The sequence below is a fragment of the Podarcis tiliguerta genome, assembly GCF_965153285.1.
Source record: "Podarcis tiliguerta genome assembly, chromosome: 12".
Lineage (NCBI taxonomy): Eukaryota > Metazoa > Chordata > Lepidosauria > Squamata > Lacertidae > Podarcis > Podarcis tiliguerta.
This window is the reverse complement of record NC_139545.1, coordinates 17,360,379-17,377,988: the sequence shown is the minus strand read 5'-3', so window position 1 is coordinate 17,377,988 and position 17,610 is coordinate 17,360,379. Positions and strand designations below refer to the sequence as shown.

General features: G+C 42.8%; 1 protein-coding gene across 10 annotated transcripts in view; it reads left to right on the top strand.

Moving 5' to 3' along the window:
- RBMS3 (RNA binding motif single stranded interacting protein 3) overlaps positions 1 to 17,610 on the top strand; it is a gene marked incomplete at its 3' end in the record, with an annotated part of 742,271 nt that overhangs the window by 639,175 nt on the left and 85,486 nt on the right. For all 10 annotated transcript variants that reach the window (XM_083405003.1, XM_083405001.1, XM_083405007.1 and 7 more), the window contains one exon: positions 8,825 to 8,931. In XM_083405003.1, the coding sequence (XP_083261129.1) occupies positions 8,825 to 8,931 (107 nt within the window). The remainder of the gene's footprint in view (positions 1 to 8,824; positions 8,932 to 17,610) is intronic.

The window sequence follows — 17,610 nt, the reverse complement described above, 5'->3', positions numbered from 1 at the left end:
TGGTGTCTGCCTAAGTATGCATACAAGTATTTTAATATAAGGTTTAATTCTGTTCAATAACCCTCATTTTCATAAATCTGCGGTTAAAGAAACAATCAAACAACACAGCATAACTTGTTTCCATCAAATTTCCATCGTCTCAGCAAGATTTTACAAACTGTTCAGATGAACAGAAATTTTCTTTCTTCACGAAACTCTTGTTTTAAATATTCAGAAGAAACAATTTGCATTGTTCACAAAATCGCTTCACAAATTGGTCCAGCTTTACATATTTAGCTTTATCTCTTCCGTTTTGGTAATGTCTTTCCTTTTACACTCACTCTCACGCAGTTTACCTGTTCCTATCTGCAGTAAGGTCTGCAGTTGTACAAAGAAGCACTTTATGATTTACGAGATGATAAGAGAAGCTGTAATGTGTACTCGGATGTAATTGTTTTGGTATTGACCGCATAACAAAACATGTTCTGTTTCTTCTTTTCTTAAATTTGAACGTGGTGATTACAGTATTCATTCAATGCCTTTGTTCTATTGGGATAGTGTTTCCACATCTTTTTTCAACTTTGACCGTCTTTCTTGGTCCTCCTAATGCAGCATCCATCATCTTGTTTTGCAAATTAATGAGGAGAGACATCCTGGCATGCAGTTGTGTGAGACCTCAGCTAAGCTCAGATATAGGCTTTTTCTAACAAAGTTGAGTTCAAATGAGATGTTAGGTCAGGCTTGCATGCCCAGAGAGCACCCACTTCCTGAGGAGTCTTCAAAGGGGCAGTTTTCTTTCATGATGTTTAGCATTCATACACTTCTCATTCATCTCTAACCTTGTGCGTTGCCTACATTGGGGAGTACGAGGCTCCTAGTGTAGTGTGAGTCAGTGTTAGAAACTGAGATGTGAACTCTAGGAGCGAAATGGCACCTTAAACCTAAGTTACACAACCTTGATGGCAGAAAGTGAGGAGGAATTAAACAACCTTTTAATGAGGGTGTGTCAGGGAACTGCCATCGGAAGGACAGGAGGTGCAAAGGCTCACTGGGGTTGAGAGAGACGCAGCAGCTGAAGAGGGAACCAGTAGGGGGAGAGCAGGAACTTCAAGGGAAGGTGAGTCGGAGGGATGGCTCAGAGACGCTTCCAGCGAAAACAGCGGGGAGGTCTCAGGACCTCCTATAGGGACACCCATTCCTCGCCGGAAACTGTCACGCCGAGAGTCCAGAAGATGTGTTTCCGTTAAGGAGCTTTTATGTTGGAAACGATTCCGAAAGCAACCACTTTCGGATTCTGCTAGCGATTGACGCAGCCATGCTGGAGGGGCTCCGTCACAGGCAGAGGTTTGAAAACTTGATCAAAGTCTGAGGGACTTGCAGTTTACGCACAAGCAGCTCATCATCCCATCACAGGGTGAAAGAGGAGAGCACAAAATATGGTCTGAACCTCAACATCAAAAAAACTAAGATCTTGGCCACTGGTCCCATCACCCCCTGGGAAATAGAAGGGGAAGAAATGGAGGCAGTGAGAGATTTTACTTTCTTGGGCTCCATGATCGCTGCAGATGGTGACAGCAGCCACGAAATTAAAAGACGCCTGCTTCTTGGGAGAAAAGCAATGACAAACCTAGACAGCATCTTAAAAAGCAAAGACATCACCTTGCCAACAAAGGTCCATATAGTTAAAGCTATGGTTTTCCCAGTAGTGATGTATGGAAGTGAGAGCTGGACCATAAAGAAGGCTGATCGCCGAAGAATGGATGCTTTTGAATTATGGTGCTGGAGGAGACTCTTGAGAGTCCCATGGACTGCAAGAAGATCAAACCTCTCCATTCTTAAGGAAATCAGCCCTGAGTGCTCACTGGAAGGACAGATCCTGAAGCTGAGACTCCAGTACTTTGGACACCTCATGAGAAGAGAAGACTCCCTGGAAAAGACACTGAAGTTGGGAAAGATTGAGGGCACAAGGAGAAGGGGACAACAGAGGACGAGATGGTTGGACAGTGTTCTTGAAGCTACCAACATGAGTTTGACCAAACTGCGGGAAGCAGTGGAAGACAGGAGTTCCTGGTCCATGGGGTCACAAAGAGTCGGACACGGCTAAATGACTAAACAACAACATGGGTGCAACAAGGGAATGTCTAAGCGCACTAATGCAAAGCTGAAAATGAATGAGCTGCAGCTAAAATCTTTTTTCACATGGTCTAGTTTTCAGCTGAAAACTGGAAAATAAAAAAACCCCAAGCTTCCCCTGCCTTCCTCTCTAATATTCTTAAGAGGGTCTGTTCTCCATTCTTCAGAGAGTGGCTGGAAGTGGGGAGGCAGGAAAAGGTCCTCCTTTCCTTCCACTCTGCAGTTTTAATCTGAATTCTTGGGCGCAGTAAGATACTCAGAAACTGCTTGCACTTATGAAATTCCTTGTCGCAAAATGCACCTAGGACAATGGGAGTTTTGAACACTGGTGTGAGCAGGGTGAAATGTCTCCTGGCTGACAGGTTCCAGCTCACAGCCAGGGCCTGGGTTCTTTACCCAGTACAATGGCAGCCTTTCAGATTCAGCAGCTTCCTTCTGGCTCCTGTTTGCAGTCAGGGCCATAACACAGACAAGAAAGAGGCAAAGCGAGAGAGACGAACCCTCCAACATTTCTGGACATCAGCTTCCTCCTCTTCAGTCTCCTGGCTCCTGTTTGCAGTCAAGGCCATAACACAGACAAAAAAGAGGCAAAGTGAGAGAGACGTACCCTCCAACATTTCTGGACATCTTCCAACATATATAAAAACATAATAAAATTTTAAACAACTTTCCTATACAGGGCTGCCCTCAGATGTCTTCTAAAGGTTGTATAGTTACTTAACTCTGTGGCTCGGAGGTCACATAACTCCATACCCTCCAAGATTTCTCCAGTGAAAATAGGGACGCCCTAAGGCAGGCATGGCCAAACTTGGCCCTCCAGCTGCTTTTGAACTACAATTCCCATCATCTCTGACCACTGGTCCTGTTAGCTAGGGATGATGGGAGTTGTAGTCCAAAAACAGCTGGAGGGCCAAGTTTGGCCATGCCTGCCCTAAGGAAAAGCGGGACATTCCAGTATCAGATCATAAATCGGGACAGCTTCTGTAAATCCAGGACTGTCCATGGATAATAGGAACAATTGGAGGGTTTGAGGATGCATATTCAGTCTTAGAGATCAGGACTCTATGCATTCAGATTTACCTGTGGTGTAAGCTGGCAGTATATAGACAGAGAAAAGGGTGTTAGATATTGTCTGGAGGGACAACCGTGGTTCACAATCCCTCCCACCAAGAGTCTTACAATACCCAACAGTTGAGTGAGAAGATACCTGGATTTGGAATAGTTGGAATGCAGGCATTGGGAGCTGTGGAGCACAATATATCTGATTGCATAGTAAAGTCAAGTGCAGGGAAAAACCATGCGAACAAAGCGGCAGCTCTTTCTAAATCACCTTCCTCTCCCAAAATGACAGTCTGTATAACCCTCATTGTAGAGGATCAGCCAAGAGGGGTATTCTGGGTATTCAGTATCACTCGCCCCATGCTGTGGAACGCTCTTCCAGCAGAGATGCAGCAGGCATCTGGACTTTGAGGCACCTCTTGAAGTCTTTTTTTATGCCGACAGGCTTATGCAGTTGTTTAAAATATTATTGAGGAGCCGTTCATTTTAATGGTTGTTTTGTACTGCTTCTAATGGGTTTCTATGTGCTTATATTGCTCTGTGCCACCCTGATATTTTATGAGAGGCTGGTACATAAATAATGCCTATAAATAAATATAAAATAGAGGACCAGCTCAAATATACTAAACGAGAGAGTTGTATCTTTTTTTCTTTTCCAGCCAGAGTTTATTTGCGTAAGAGACATCTGGAAACGGGATAGATATATCTTTTTCTTTATGACACTGGCCTGGTGCACACAAACCAGTTTGCCTTATAGCTGTCAGCAATCGTTTCCATGCTATTGCAAGCCCCTTTTTTTGTGGTGATGTGGAAAAACCATTAGACTCATGTGACAAGCCCCTTCACAGAGGTGCGGGGAATGGGGTGGAGACTTCACTAAGGAGGTAAAATAGGCACCAACTGTATTTGATGTTGACTCCAGTGCCCATAGTGGCTGGGGCAACCCCGTCAGATGGGTTGGGTAACAACAGCAACATATTTTAAAACAATGTTTTAATGTGTATAGCATAGGTTTCAACCTTAGAAGGAAAGTATATGGACACAAATATTATATTAAAATAAGAGGGCCTGGGTCCTGTATACCTGAAGGAGCGTCTCCACACCCATCATTCAGCCCAGACACTGAGGTCCAGCTCCGAGGGCTTTCTGGTGGTTCCCTCACTGCAAGAAGTGAGGTTACAGGGAACCAGACAGAGGGCCTTTTCGGTAGTGGCGCCTGCCCTGTGGAACACCCTCCCATCAGATGTCAAGGAAATTAACAACTATCCAACTTTTAGAAAACATCTGAAGGCAGCCCTGTTTGGGAAAGCTTTTAATATCTGATGAATTATTGTATTTTAATGTTTTGTTGGAAGCCGCCCAGAGTGGCTGGGGAAACCCAGCCAGATGGACGGGGTATAAATTTATTATTATTATTATTATTATTATTATTATTATTATTATACAGAAGATAAACACTCTCAGGTAAAACCTCTTGGGTATCATTTAAATTATTTCTACATTATGTTAGTTTCTCCTCTGCGCCTGCTCCCATCCTGTGAACATTGAGCCTCGAAGGTGATGCAAACCTGCATGTTCGATGCAGATACAGTGGTGCCCCGCAAGACGAATTCCTTGCAAGACGGAAAACCCGCATGACGAAAGGGTTTTCCGTCTGCAAAGGCGCTTCGCAAGACGAATTTCCCTATGGGCTTGCTTCGCAAGACGAAAATTGACGAAAAATTTTGAGGTTTTTTTTTTGCTCCAAAGCCCCTTTTTCTGAATCAATAAGCTGCTAAAAGCATTTTAGCAGCAAAACCGCTAATCCCCCAAGCCTTAAAAAGCCGTTTTTAGCCCTTAAAGTGCCAATAGTGCTAATAGCGCTAATCCGTCAATGGGCTTGCTTCGCAAGACGAAAAAAACGCAAGACGAAAAGACTCCCGGAACAGATTCTTTTCGTCTTGCGAGGCACCACTGTATGCATATAGCATCCCATATAGTTGTGGGGCTTGACTTGTGGGGCATTTGGGTCTTCTGACATTTCCTTTGTTCTTGGAGCTACTACCTTCCCATCATTCCTTCTGGCCAACTGCTTTTGAAATCATGACCTGTCTGGAATTCATAGAATCGCAGAGTTGATTAAAAACCAATCTGTCAATAATTCTTTTGTCTTAACTACTGCATCAACATAAAGCAGCTGTTGTATTGCTAACCAGTCTTTGAGGAGTCTTTTACCTGTGATTTTTCTGTAACTCGAAACTACCTAGGGGTATGACCAGCAAATTGGCACTGAAAGGTGATTTTAAGTTCTGCAACGACATCAGTGAAATCAGAGCTTTATAGCTACAGTGGTACCTTGGGTTACATACGCTTCAGGTAACATACGCTTCAGGTTACAGACTCGGTTAACCCAGAAATAGTGTTTCAGGTTAAGAATTTGCTTCAGGATAAGAACAGAAATTGTGCTCCGGCGGCGCGGCAGCAGCAGGAGACCCCATTAGCTAAAGTGGTGCTTCAGGTTAAGAACAGTTTCAGGTTTAAGAATGTACCTCCGGAACGAATTAAGTACTTAACCCGAGGTACAGCTGTACTTGTTTCTATGTAAGGACTCACCGGAGCCATATATTTCTAAATTCCCACACTCTTGGAGGTCCAAACAGGAAAAGATAAATACTGAAGAATTACCATCTTATTGTGGCAGCTTGCATCATTGACATAATTAATCTGTTGCGTGAAGTGTACAGTGGTACCTTGGGTTACATACTGTCAGAGCTGGCTCCTGGTCCCAGCTCACAGAGGACCAACGCTGGCTGGTATTTATGTACAAAAGTCTTTATTGAAGTACAGTTTCCATTTCCACACCGCAGCGCTCCAGCTCTACGTCTAGACTTTAGACCGGCGAAGCTCCATCTGAATCCCCGCCCCTTGTACACCAGTTTAGGACTCTGGCTTTACTCCACCTCTTCTTTCTCCTCTGGGTCCTGCTGCCCTCCGGGGCCCCTGTCTCCCTGGATTCCTCTGAGGCTGACGAGGACCCCCCTGACTCCTCCCTCTCTCTTCGGCGGGCTTTAGGACCTGGCTCTCTTCCCGGGCTGCCCACTGTGCCTCCCTCCTGTACATTTGAACTTGGCGCGCGCGCGCGTTTAACTTTCCTGATGACCGTTTCCTCACTCCCCGACGGAGGTGTGGTCAATCCTGCCTCACGTTCTCCCGCTGGCAGCGCTCCACCTGATCCCGATGCCTGGGACTCCTCCCCCCTACTGCACTCTGGGGGGGACGTGGGCCCTGATTTCCAACTGCTACTCTCTGAGTCCCCTCTGCCCCCTTCTTCCCGAGGTGTCCCCCTGGGCACTCCCCTTGCCCTGACCATGGGAGCTCCTTTCTGTGAATCGTCCGATTCACTGGAAAGACTCAGAGACCTCGGATCGCTGTCATCGCTGACATTTCCTTCGGACTCCTCCCCTTCACTCTCCATTTCCTCCTTATCCTGTGCCTCTGCTCCTGAACCCCTGACACATACGCTTCAGGTTACAGACACCGCTAACCTAGAAATAGTACCTCGGGTTAAGAACTTTGCTTCAGGATGAGAACAGAAATCATGTGGCGGCGGCGGTGCGGCAGCAGCGGGAGGCCACATTAGCTAAAGTGGTGCTTCAGGTTAAGAACAGTTTCAGGTTAAGAACAGACCTCCGGAACAAATTAAGTACGTAACCAGAGGTACCACTGTATATATCTGGGGATTGTTAGTACAACATGTGTAGTACTTCTCTGCATTCAGTTTATCACAATCAGTGGCATAGCGTGGGGGGTGCAGGGGGGGCCGGCCGCACCGGGCGCAAAATCTGGGGGGGGGGGGGCGCGCGCTTGCACTCGCAGCTCTCTGCCCCTACCTGGCTCACTCACTCTAGGGGGCGCAAATTACTTGCCTTGCCCCGGGTGCTGACAACCCACGCTACACCACTGATCACAATGAATTTCAGTGAAATCCCCAAATAAAAACAAACCACTTGCTCATGCACAAACACACCTTATGGAAAATATTGAAATCCACTACTTTTTAATGCAATCAGTGGAATATAGAGTGGCACAACATCACATCCTTCTCCATGGGCTATAACTGGCCAATAATCTTTCAAATAATACATATATGCACACACAAACATGCACTCCCTCCCCACCCGAATATTTTGCAGTTACAAAATAACAATGCATTAGCCAACATTTCATTAAGCACTCATTTCAAGCATAGCCACCGATTTTTGCTTACATATTCTCTATTCAGAGTCACCAGAGATCAAACTTACTGAAAGCTTAGCACAACATATATTACAAATTGCTATGACCTTCACCAACAACTTTTAAACAGATTATATTTTTTAAGGAATAGAATACTGAATCGAGCAGTCCTTTTATAAATCCCTTTTTACAGTCACCAGAAATGGAGCCGTTTCTCCAATAAATCATCCTGGAAATTAGGATGCAAAGGAACTCTGATTTACATAGATATATTATAAGTGATACATTGGCAAGTCTCTGTTGTAAGCCGGTTGAAATTTGGCTGCTGTTAACAAGATGCCTATTCATGTTGTGTATTTGGAATATTCTTTCTCCAAGTTATCCAACAAAATTGTAAGTGGGTTTAAGGGGATCATATACTCTGTGATGAGTTTTATACAGCTAAGGATTCTTGCCCAATATCAAATTACCTTTGGAAATGACCACCAAATATGTAACTAAGTTTCTCTGTAGCCATACCTCATCTAACCTTTTTTAGGATATTTCTTGTTCATTCATCAATATGTTTTTATTTTTTATTTTATTAGTAAACATCTCTGATTTGTTTGTTTTTTAAAAAAGAAGAGTAAGAATTGGGAAAGAATGCTGGCTCAGTCTTTTTCATAAATTTGTTTTCTTTTTCAGTACTATTTCATGCCAGCATGTTAGGAGTTGTTTTTTTTTTGGTCTGAAGCCTTTTGAACATTCGTTGAACAGTTGTACATTAGCTGTGCTGACTGTTTTATGATGAAAGACTGGGATCTCAGCTGGGGAGCATAAAGAAGGTCATCTGCCAGCTGTCTTAAGCTATAAGGATTTAATGGGGGGAACTAAGCTAATTTGATTGTTTGGCAAAAGCCTCCTTTGATCTCCTTGTATTTATTTCACTTACTCAAATATGTAAGCACAGGGTGCTGAGATACACAGAGGAAGAGTGAAAACATATTACTCAGACAAGCTTGTCTACTCTCTTCTTTCCCCACCAAAAAGAAAAAAAGGGGGGGGGGAGCAGCAGTGTTTATGCTTTAACTAATGCCAGCCACGAATGTCTTAACTAGAATAGATGGCTAACCCTACAACTCCATTTGAGCAATTTTATTATCAACCTAGGAAGAGCTAGGAAGGCCTTGGACTGAAGGTCCTTGTAGTCTAGTAACTTTTTTTCTTTCCTGGCCTACAGATCATCCAAGAAGCTCACAGGCATGCAAAAGCCTTGCTCTGTTTTGTCCCCTACCATAGTGCTACTGAATATGACATTTCCATATAGCCAGTTACCAATAGCCACTGATATTAGTGGCTATTGGTGGCTATCACCCATAGTTGCCTTTGATTGGACTTAACCGTCCAGCGGTCCTTTGCCTTTGCCTTAACACAGACCTGGCTTTTCCTTTCTTCGCAGCCCCAACAGAACCTTTGCTGTGCAAATTTGCTGACGGAGGGCAAAAGAAACGCCAGAATCAAAGCAAGTACACGCAGAATGGGAGGCCATGGCCAAGAGAAGGAGAGGTGAGTCACAATTATCTTCAGTAATGCCTTGGGTATTTGGGTTGAGGTGATTGAGGAGCTGACTTGGGGGACCTGAATACAAAATAGGTCAAATGAGTCTAAGGATAAATACCGTATTTTTTGCTCTATCCCTGAAGCGCGAGTTCCCGCTGCGCTCCGCAGGCTTTGAGTTCCTTTCACTGAAGCCGGGAGAGCCTCCGGAGCGCGGAGGGAGCACTCCCTCGCGCTTGGGAGGCTTTGCATTGCTATTGCTGAAGCCAAGAAGCCTGCATTCGCTCCATAGGACACACACACATTTCCCCTTAATTTTTGGAGGGGGGAAAGTGCATCCTATAGAGCGAAAAATACGGTACATATTAAGAAAGGGCATTACAAAACCATGTGTTAAATGCATTTAACCTTAGTGCTCTCACTCAGTAGTATTAAATGAGCAAAAATACATATATTTAGCATAAGGATCACTGATTGGAGCCTTAGGGGTAGTAGATTTGTACAGATGAGTTATCAATACTGTTTTCTATTGCAATTCTCATAAAATGGAAAGGACACCTATATGAGAGAGTTAGTTGGATCTACGTATAGTTTCACTTAGTTGAAATCAATGTGCAATCATGGCTAACTTAGGTCTCCTTAATTTCCAGTAGGAACTTTGCCCGGGTCCAACTCAAGTGATTTAGCTGAGGAAATCAGATATTTTATTCCAACAGATCCATTCATTATTAGGCCAGCAGTATACATAATTAATGGGCCCATTGTAGGAGTTGCATTCATCAAGTCGTCTGCATAGCTGGCTTTCCGTCATTGGCATCTACAAAGATACTTTCCATACTCCTAGAGGCACACTACAAAGGAGGTTAACAAAAAGCCATTGTGAGGACATGCCTGTAACACAGGGCATATAATTTGAAAAGGAATTCTACAGCTAGCATATCCACCGTTCTGTACCTGGGCAGGATTGTTCCTAGTTGAGGTGTGCTGTTGCTGATATTTAGGATGCTGTATTTTGGGAAATGCATGAAGGAATGAAAGGCCACATACATTCCCCTAAGGGGAACAAGTTTGACCTATTCATACTTAGGATTTTTGCTCTGTCTCTGTTGTAACAAAATGCAATATTAGGACGTACTAGTTTCCCACAAGGCCATTAGAACAGCCTAATTTTAATTACCTTCTTCTCATTTCTATTCTTCTAAACATTTAGGTGTGATGAGCTCCATATGTGCTTTGCATCACAGAGTACTTATGGAAGAAAAGAGGAAATAGGCTTGGTCCTTTTTTCCCTTTTTTTTAATCTTAGTAGCACATTGAGCCATTTGTATCACTGGAGTAAATCTCATTCAAATTATTTCAAATTCTCATGGAAATGATTAGCAAAAGCATATTTTTAAACCAGGGAGCATCCTAGCACTTGTCATTTGGGTTATAAAAGGGTGTGTCTCTAATATAATTTCAAAAACAGATTTATTTATTTTTAAATTTAGATGTTTTCTGTTTGTATGTGTGTGTTTTAAATGGCGAATAACTGGTGGTTTTTAAAAATGGTTAGCAGTTTCCAACCACATTTTGCCCTTTACAAAGTAAGAATGTGGCTTGATAGTGTTGGCAGATACGTTATGGACCTTCAGTCTGGAGTGGGACATAGTTAAGCACTACCAGTAACTTACAAAGACCGACAGGGATTATGTTCTGGAAAACATATATGTTGCTTACTTTCACAAGATGGTTGCCATGTGCTGTTACAACAAAACTCCCCCAAGTATTGCCATTGTGGCAACAACATTGACTGAAGAAGAATAGTCTCAAAGGAGCTATTATGCTGGTGACCCAAGACCAATAAGCTTCCTTTTAGAGCCTTCGTGGCACATTGGCTGAAGAATCTGCTGAGCTAGGAACACCCACGGCGGCCTTGGTATGACAGACTGCAACAGGAAAGTCCTTGAAGACAGACTTATATAGCACTTGCTAATAATAATAATAATATTTTTACCCCGCCCATCTGGCTGGGTTTCCCCAGCCACTCTGGGCAGCTTCCAACAAAATATTAAAATACAGTAGTCCATCAAACATTAATAGCTTCCCTAAACAGGGCTGCCTTCAGATGTCTTCTAATAGTCTGGTAGTTGCTGTTCTTTTTGACATCTGGTGGGAGGGCGTTCCACAGGGCGGGTGCCACTACCGAGAAGGCCCTCTGCCTGGTTCCCTGTAGCTTCACTTCTCGCAGTGAGGGAACCGCCAGAAGGCCCTTGGAGCTGGAGCTCAGTGTTTGGGCTGAATGATGGGGGTGGAGATGCTCCTTCAGGTATATTGGGCCAAGGCCGTTTAGGGCTTTAAAGGTCAGCACCAACACTTTGAATTGTGCTCAGAAACGTACTGGGAGCTAATGTAGGTCTTTCAGGACCAGTGTTATGTGGTCTCGGCGGCTGCTCCCTGTTACCAGTCTAACGCTTCTGTAGGGTCCACAACCCTGATAGTCTGTGTTTACACAATGCATGCCATTGCTGCCCATCGTATCAACTTTACTGGGTTGCACACTAGGGTTTGGGTCAATAATGCTGACTCACTATTGTGCCTTGGGTAACTTACTGCACTACGTATGCTTATGGATTTTGCAGCTTTTCTTTTTTATATACATATTTTTTATTGATTTGCAATAACAATAATCCAGTATATGCCTCATTGTATCAATACCAAATTATAATATCAATTCCCATATCAATCAATCAAATACCCAATTACACAATCTAGGTGCCCCCCCCCGTGTGCTAGAATTGAAGGTTTGATAATTTACTTTAATTCTGCTTCCAAACTCGATTCTATAGCTTTTCTGTACATGAGAGGGACAATATTATCCCAGTGTTTACTTTTTTTCTACTCACCACACTTTCAAACATTACACAAAGTTTCTTGCACATAATCATAGCATTTGTGTTTATAAGATGCTTAACATGTGTCATCATGGCAACTCTTTTTCACTTTGTGAAGCTGAGGCATACCTTGGACGCAGAAGTGTTCTTTTGTGGGCAGAAGGCACTTGCACTCACCCAATGTGTCCCCTGTTTTTTTGTTTTGTTTTGTTAATTCCCCTTCCATCACCATCATTTTTGGAACATATTAGTTACTTGTTACCTAAGAAGGTCTCCAAGTGACTTACATTTTTTCAAAAACAGAAATTCATTCTACCCTAAAAAGGGGAGTCATATAAAACACTAACATTTTTATCATTCAAAGCAGCCCCCCACCAACCCTGCAGTGTCTTGAAAATTTGAAAGCACATTAAAAAAAACCTAACCAATTTGGTCCATCATTGGCTTGGGAAAAGGTTAGTTTTTGCCTGGCATTAAAAGTTTCAGGCCAACATCTGTGGGGGAGAGCATTCCACAGGTGGGGAGCCTCAGCTGAAAAGGCCGTCTCCCTTGTTATGACCCTTTGAACTGCGCTCAGAGGAGGGATACAGAGAAGTCCCTCATATGAAGATCGAAGGGTCTGGGTGGGTTCGTAGATTCAAAGAATCACAGAAGTGTAGAGTTGGAAAGGACTTTGAGGATAGTCTAGCCCAACCCTCTGCAATGGAAGAATCTCAACCGGGTGGCCATCCAACCTCTGCCTAAAACCTCCAAGAACACAGCGATGCCAACTTGAATAAAATATTGTGAGGGCCCAGGTAAGCCCCGCCCTGCATAATCAATCACATGATGCTGTTCACACACACCCTGTCAGGGTACTGCCATCGGAACAGAGTAGGGAAGCAGAGGGGCAGTTGGGTTACAGAGAACCTCCGAAAATCTTATGAAGCAGTTCCTCTTCCTGTGGTGGGGAAAGCCACACCTCCAATGCGGAAGAGGGGAAGGGACCAGAGGATGCTGCTGGGAGCCTCAGCACCGCTCCTGGCCAAGCCGGCCAGGAGGGAAGCACTCCTCTTTCGTTGCCCACCCTGCGCAGAGGTGTAAAATGCAAAGAAGGAAGGAAAAGGCTGGGGGGTGACGAAGCTCTTATGTTGGGGGAACAACCACTCCCGGATTCTGCTAGCGATTGAGGCAGACATGAACTTGTGGCTCTGCACTGTAAATAGTTTTGCACCAAAATAAAACCTGTAAAAGACAGGTCGGAGCCCCGACTGATTACTCACGAGCAACCACCACTACCATCTGACACACCCCATATGAATGGGAATACCCATCAACTTTGTGGGGGCCTGCCCCCCTCAAATATTTCATTGTGGGGGCCGAAGCCCCCACAGCCCCTAGGAGTTGGCTCCTACAAGAGTCCACCACCTCCCGGGCGAGTCTGTTCCGCTGTCGAACAGTTCTTACTGTCAGAAAGTTCTTCCTGGTGTTTAGACCTTTCTGAGAGAGGTGTTCCTTAATATATGGGCATCCTGGGCCATAAAAAGCAGGCGAAAACCAGCACTTCGAATTGAGCTTGGAAGCATCCAACAAGCCAATGTAACTGGTACAGAGTTGGTGTTCTATGATCCGTTCACCTTAACACTTGTCAGCAGTCAGGCAGATGCCTTTTGCACGAATTGAGGCTTCTGCCTCATTTTCAAACGCAGCTCCATTCAGAAAATTCTACGTGCTGTATTTCCAGTTTGAATATTGATCTCGGCTGCAGATAAATTTGACTGAAAATAGTGTTATTTTAAAACTTGAGGTTGGAATTATTTATCTGTAGACAACATATGTACAGTAGCTTTTTATAAGAAATGATTAGAAATATGTAGTGAATATTCTGGTGCTATATTACACAAAATTCCTTCAAAGATACACCTGTGTATATGGTAAAAAGGTAAAGGACCCCTGGATGGTTAAGTCCAGTCAAAGGTGACTATGGGATTGTGGCGCTCATCTCACTTTCAGGCAGAGGGAGCTGGCATTTGTCCACAGATAGCTTTCCGGGTCATGTGGCCAACATAACTAAACCGGTTCTGGCACAATGGAACACCGTGACAGAAACCGGAGCTCATGGAAACGCCGTTTACCTTCCTGCCACAGCAGTACCTATTTATTTACTGGCATTGGAGTGCTTTCGAACTGCTAGATTGGCAGGAGCTGGGGCAGAGCAATGGGAGCTCATCCCATTGCACAGATTCGAACCACTGACCTTCCGATCAGCAAGCCCAAGAGGCGCAGTGGTTTAGACCACAAAGAATCCGACTGTGATTTTAAAAACATACTTGACAAAACTGGATAAGTTAGATTAGGAAGAGCAAAAGATTCATTGCTCTTACATTGGCTTTTTGAAATTATACATCTAAGTAGAAAATGGACTTAAATGAGCCACAGCAATAGCCTATATAATGCATTCAGAGACTGATCTCTTTGCAATAATAGAGTCATGAGCGACCCAGTCATATAACTCAGATGATGAGTTTCCCTGAGATTAGACCAGGATGAAATTAAGTAGTTTACTGCAGATAAGGGATCATAGATGCTTCCTTCATTCTTCCCCCTCTGTTTGCCACTTTTAATACGCTTATCTAGAGCTAGGACTTCCTTTGTAAATAATCAGGAGGCAAACCTATGTACTGTATGTGCTCAAGCATGGAAAGAAAAATGAATTATCCTTAAAACAAACACACACACACAGACGCTTTTCTTACAACTGTTCCTTTAACTTTCTCATTTTTGACCTACCATTTATTACTTTTCTACTCAATGCCCTCTAGCAATTTAAAGAGAGAAATATACAGAGGTCATTTGGGAGATTGGGATTTCCCTACTTAGTTGTAAAGTCAATAGCTGCAGGAAAGTCAAAGTTTCTGATCCTGGTGCCAGTCCTTTTCTCTCTACGAGCAGCAGGCATTTAGAAATGATTAGCAGGTCTCTGTTGGGTGTATTTCAGATCTCAGACACAGGCTGTTTTATGCTTCCAAGCAGACAGGTAATACTGGATTGAGCTCCATAGTCCTCTATGGACAGAAATGATTCAGTCTGATAGCTGGCTGAGTTTTTATTCTTGGCTCTATGCACAAGACTATTAAGGGACCTGGGAACTCCAGCAGATTGGCCCCAGTTGAAGGGCCCCACATTCCTCTGACCCAAAATATACCAAATCTGCCATACAATGTGCGGACATTAATCACGTTCACAATGTTTATCTTATTATAATGGGCATTCCTATGGGGCTGAGCCAACAAGATTCCTGGGTGAAGATGGGTTAGGGTCCTTGTAATCATGCTAGATTTGAATTTTTTGTTTTCTGGTTGGTATCTCTGGTAGCTTCTCTCTTTCATCATGAATATTGGCGCATACTATGGATGCCTGCTCTGTAGTGAGTCAGAAAATAAGCAGTGGTGGTCTATAGGAGGGAGAGAAATAAGGCTAGTGAGAAATAGAACAGAAAATCCTGGCAGAACATTTCCATATGTCTCAACCCTAAGCACTTGAGTCGTGTTGATTTCCTTGGAATTTACTTCCACTTAATTACATTTAGGATCACAGCCATAATGTTTAGCTGTGTCAGTTCAAATAGTTCCAGTGCACAAAGCACACGTGGTTCTTGTATTTCATACATTCACTTGCAGGTCCTCAGACCTATGGAGCATAGATTTTGGGGATTTTGCTGGCCCTCGGTTGGAATACCGGGTGATTTGGAGCAAATCTGGGAGATGCATCTATAAAGCAATGTTTCTCCTTGAGACGGTCAGGAGATACTGTAATAAATAGTACAAATCAGAAGATAACAAATGCTGGAAAAGATTTTTAAGGACTCATAACATTCACATCAGATTGGGTGTAGGCTTAATCTTTCCAAGCTTCTTAACTCCTTCAGTATCTAGTTAATTTTTGCTTTTTTTGTGCTTCAACCAAAGCAAAATTAGTGAGGAACAGAATAAGATGTGTATGGAAAGAATGCCTCCCCCTCCCAGTGAGCCTACTCCTTTCCCCTTTCATTATTGCTAGGGCTAACATCAAGAGTTGATATCATTATTTGTCTGATGACAACTTGGCAGAAGGTCCATCATGGATCAGAGCCCCTTGACACCCTCTGCAGCCGCCTCTCTTATCTGGTTCCCTGTTCTCATGCAATGAGCTAGCAGGTAGCAGTGATAGCTACAAGGAGAACATGGTTCAGCTCAGGACGTGTGCCTATTTTGTGTTCATAAATCCATTTCTTCCTGATTTTGCATTGATGTACATTTTTATTTTATTTCTTAAAATGAAAATATGTACATAGTGCATATAAATACATAAAAACAAATAAAACAAATGTTCCAAATATATATATATATATGTACATTTCTAAATATTTGTATCCTAAAATATATTCGTTTAATGCATTTTGGAATTTTTTTGAGCTGAGGAGAATTTGGAAGAGTGCAAAACCAGAAGGGTGGTAATATTTCAATCTGCATATTAGTCCGAGGAGTGCAGATCAGATTACTTCACAACCTAATTCACAAAGATCAAATTCATCAAGCTTCTCTAATGTTAACATAAATGGCTACCATTTCTGAGCACCCAGTATTGGAAATGTCAGCTGTAAGCATTTATAATAGATCGGAACAGTCACTGTATTAAAATCAAATACACTAGTTCCATTAATGTCATGTTTATTTTTCATGCAGTGTGCATTGAAATGTATTCTGCAGCTACGCGCAGTGTGGTTTTAAATACAAGCCATTTTCAAAAAAGGGTGTCAGCATCAAAGGTAATCCTAGGGATTGCCTAGTAAGAGGCAACAGAGCTTAGCAGGGGATAACTGCTAGGAAAGAATTCTGAATTCCTGAACCATTTTTTATATAAACATGTTTGTGGATTTGGAGCTGACTTGGCTTGGCCTAACTCAGTCCCATACAGGTCTTACTCAAAACTGCACACACAACCTTAATAGAAGCCAGAAACATTATTTTCATAGCATATCAGTGAGAATATGTACATTGAAATGAGTGTCTCTCTGCGTTTTTTATTGGGGAGAACATCTTATTTCTTGAACGTACAGCTGTATGTTCATAACATGCTATGTCTAAATGTTTGATTTATTATTTAAAATGTTTTTTATTTTATTTTTTTAAAATGTAAGCCTTTTAATCGCACAGTATTTTTTTTAAAGTTAAAACTATAATAAATTATCAAAAGAAAGATCAATGCCAAGTTAACTCACCCACTGAGTAAAGCTTATTTTACTACAGGAATGTTTAAACCAAGTCTCATTTGGACTGTTGGCTTCATCCCTTTCTTCTTCAAAGAGCTTCTAGCTCAGAATACTTACAATGAGAAAGGTTTATTCGCTTTCTGTTTATTTATTTTCTTTTTCTTTTTTTGCCAAATCATCCCCCATGTTTCTAACAACTTTTAAACAATTCCTGTGACCCATTTGCTCTTCTCTTCTCTTCCTTACGTGTCTACCACATGCTTATTAGTTTCCAGTTCCTTATTGTTTACTTTCTACCTGGCATCTCGCTTTCTGGCTGGGCTTTCGAGTTATAGTCCATCTCATTTATTTGGGTCATTATGTGTGCCAGTCATCCTCCTCTGTATGGCTCACCTTGTCAGGCTGACATTGTACTTAAATTACAAGTTCATACCAGTAGGCAGGCTGTTTGCTTTTATTTTTCCAACTGAAGAAGATGGAGACAAGCATACAAAAGGCGTATAGACCTCTGATGACACACTGTCTATCAGTTTACAGGAGGAGTTTGGACTTGATATCCCGCCTTTCACTCCCCTTAAGGAGTCT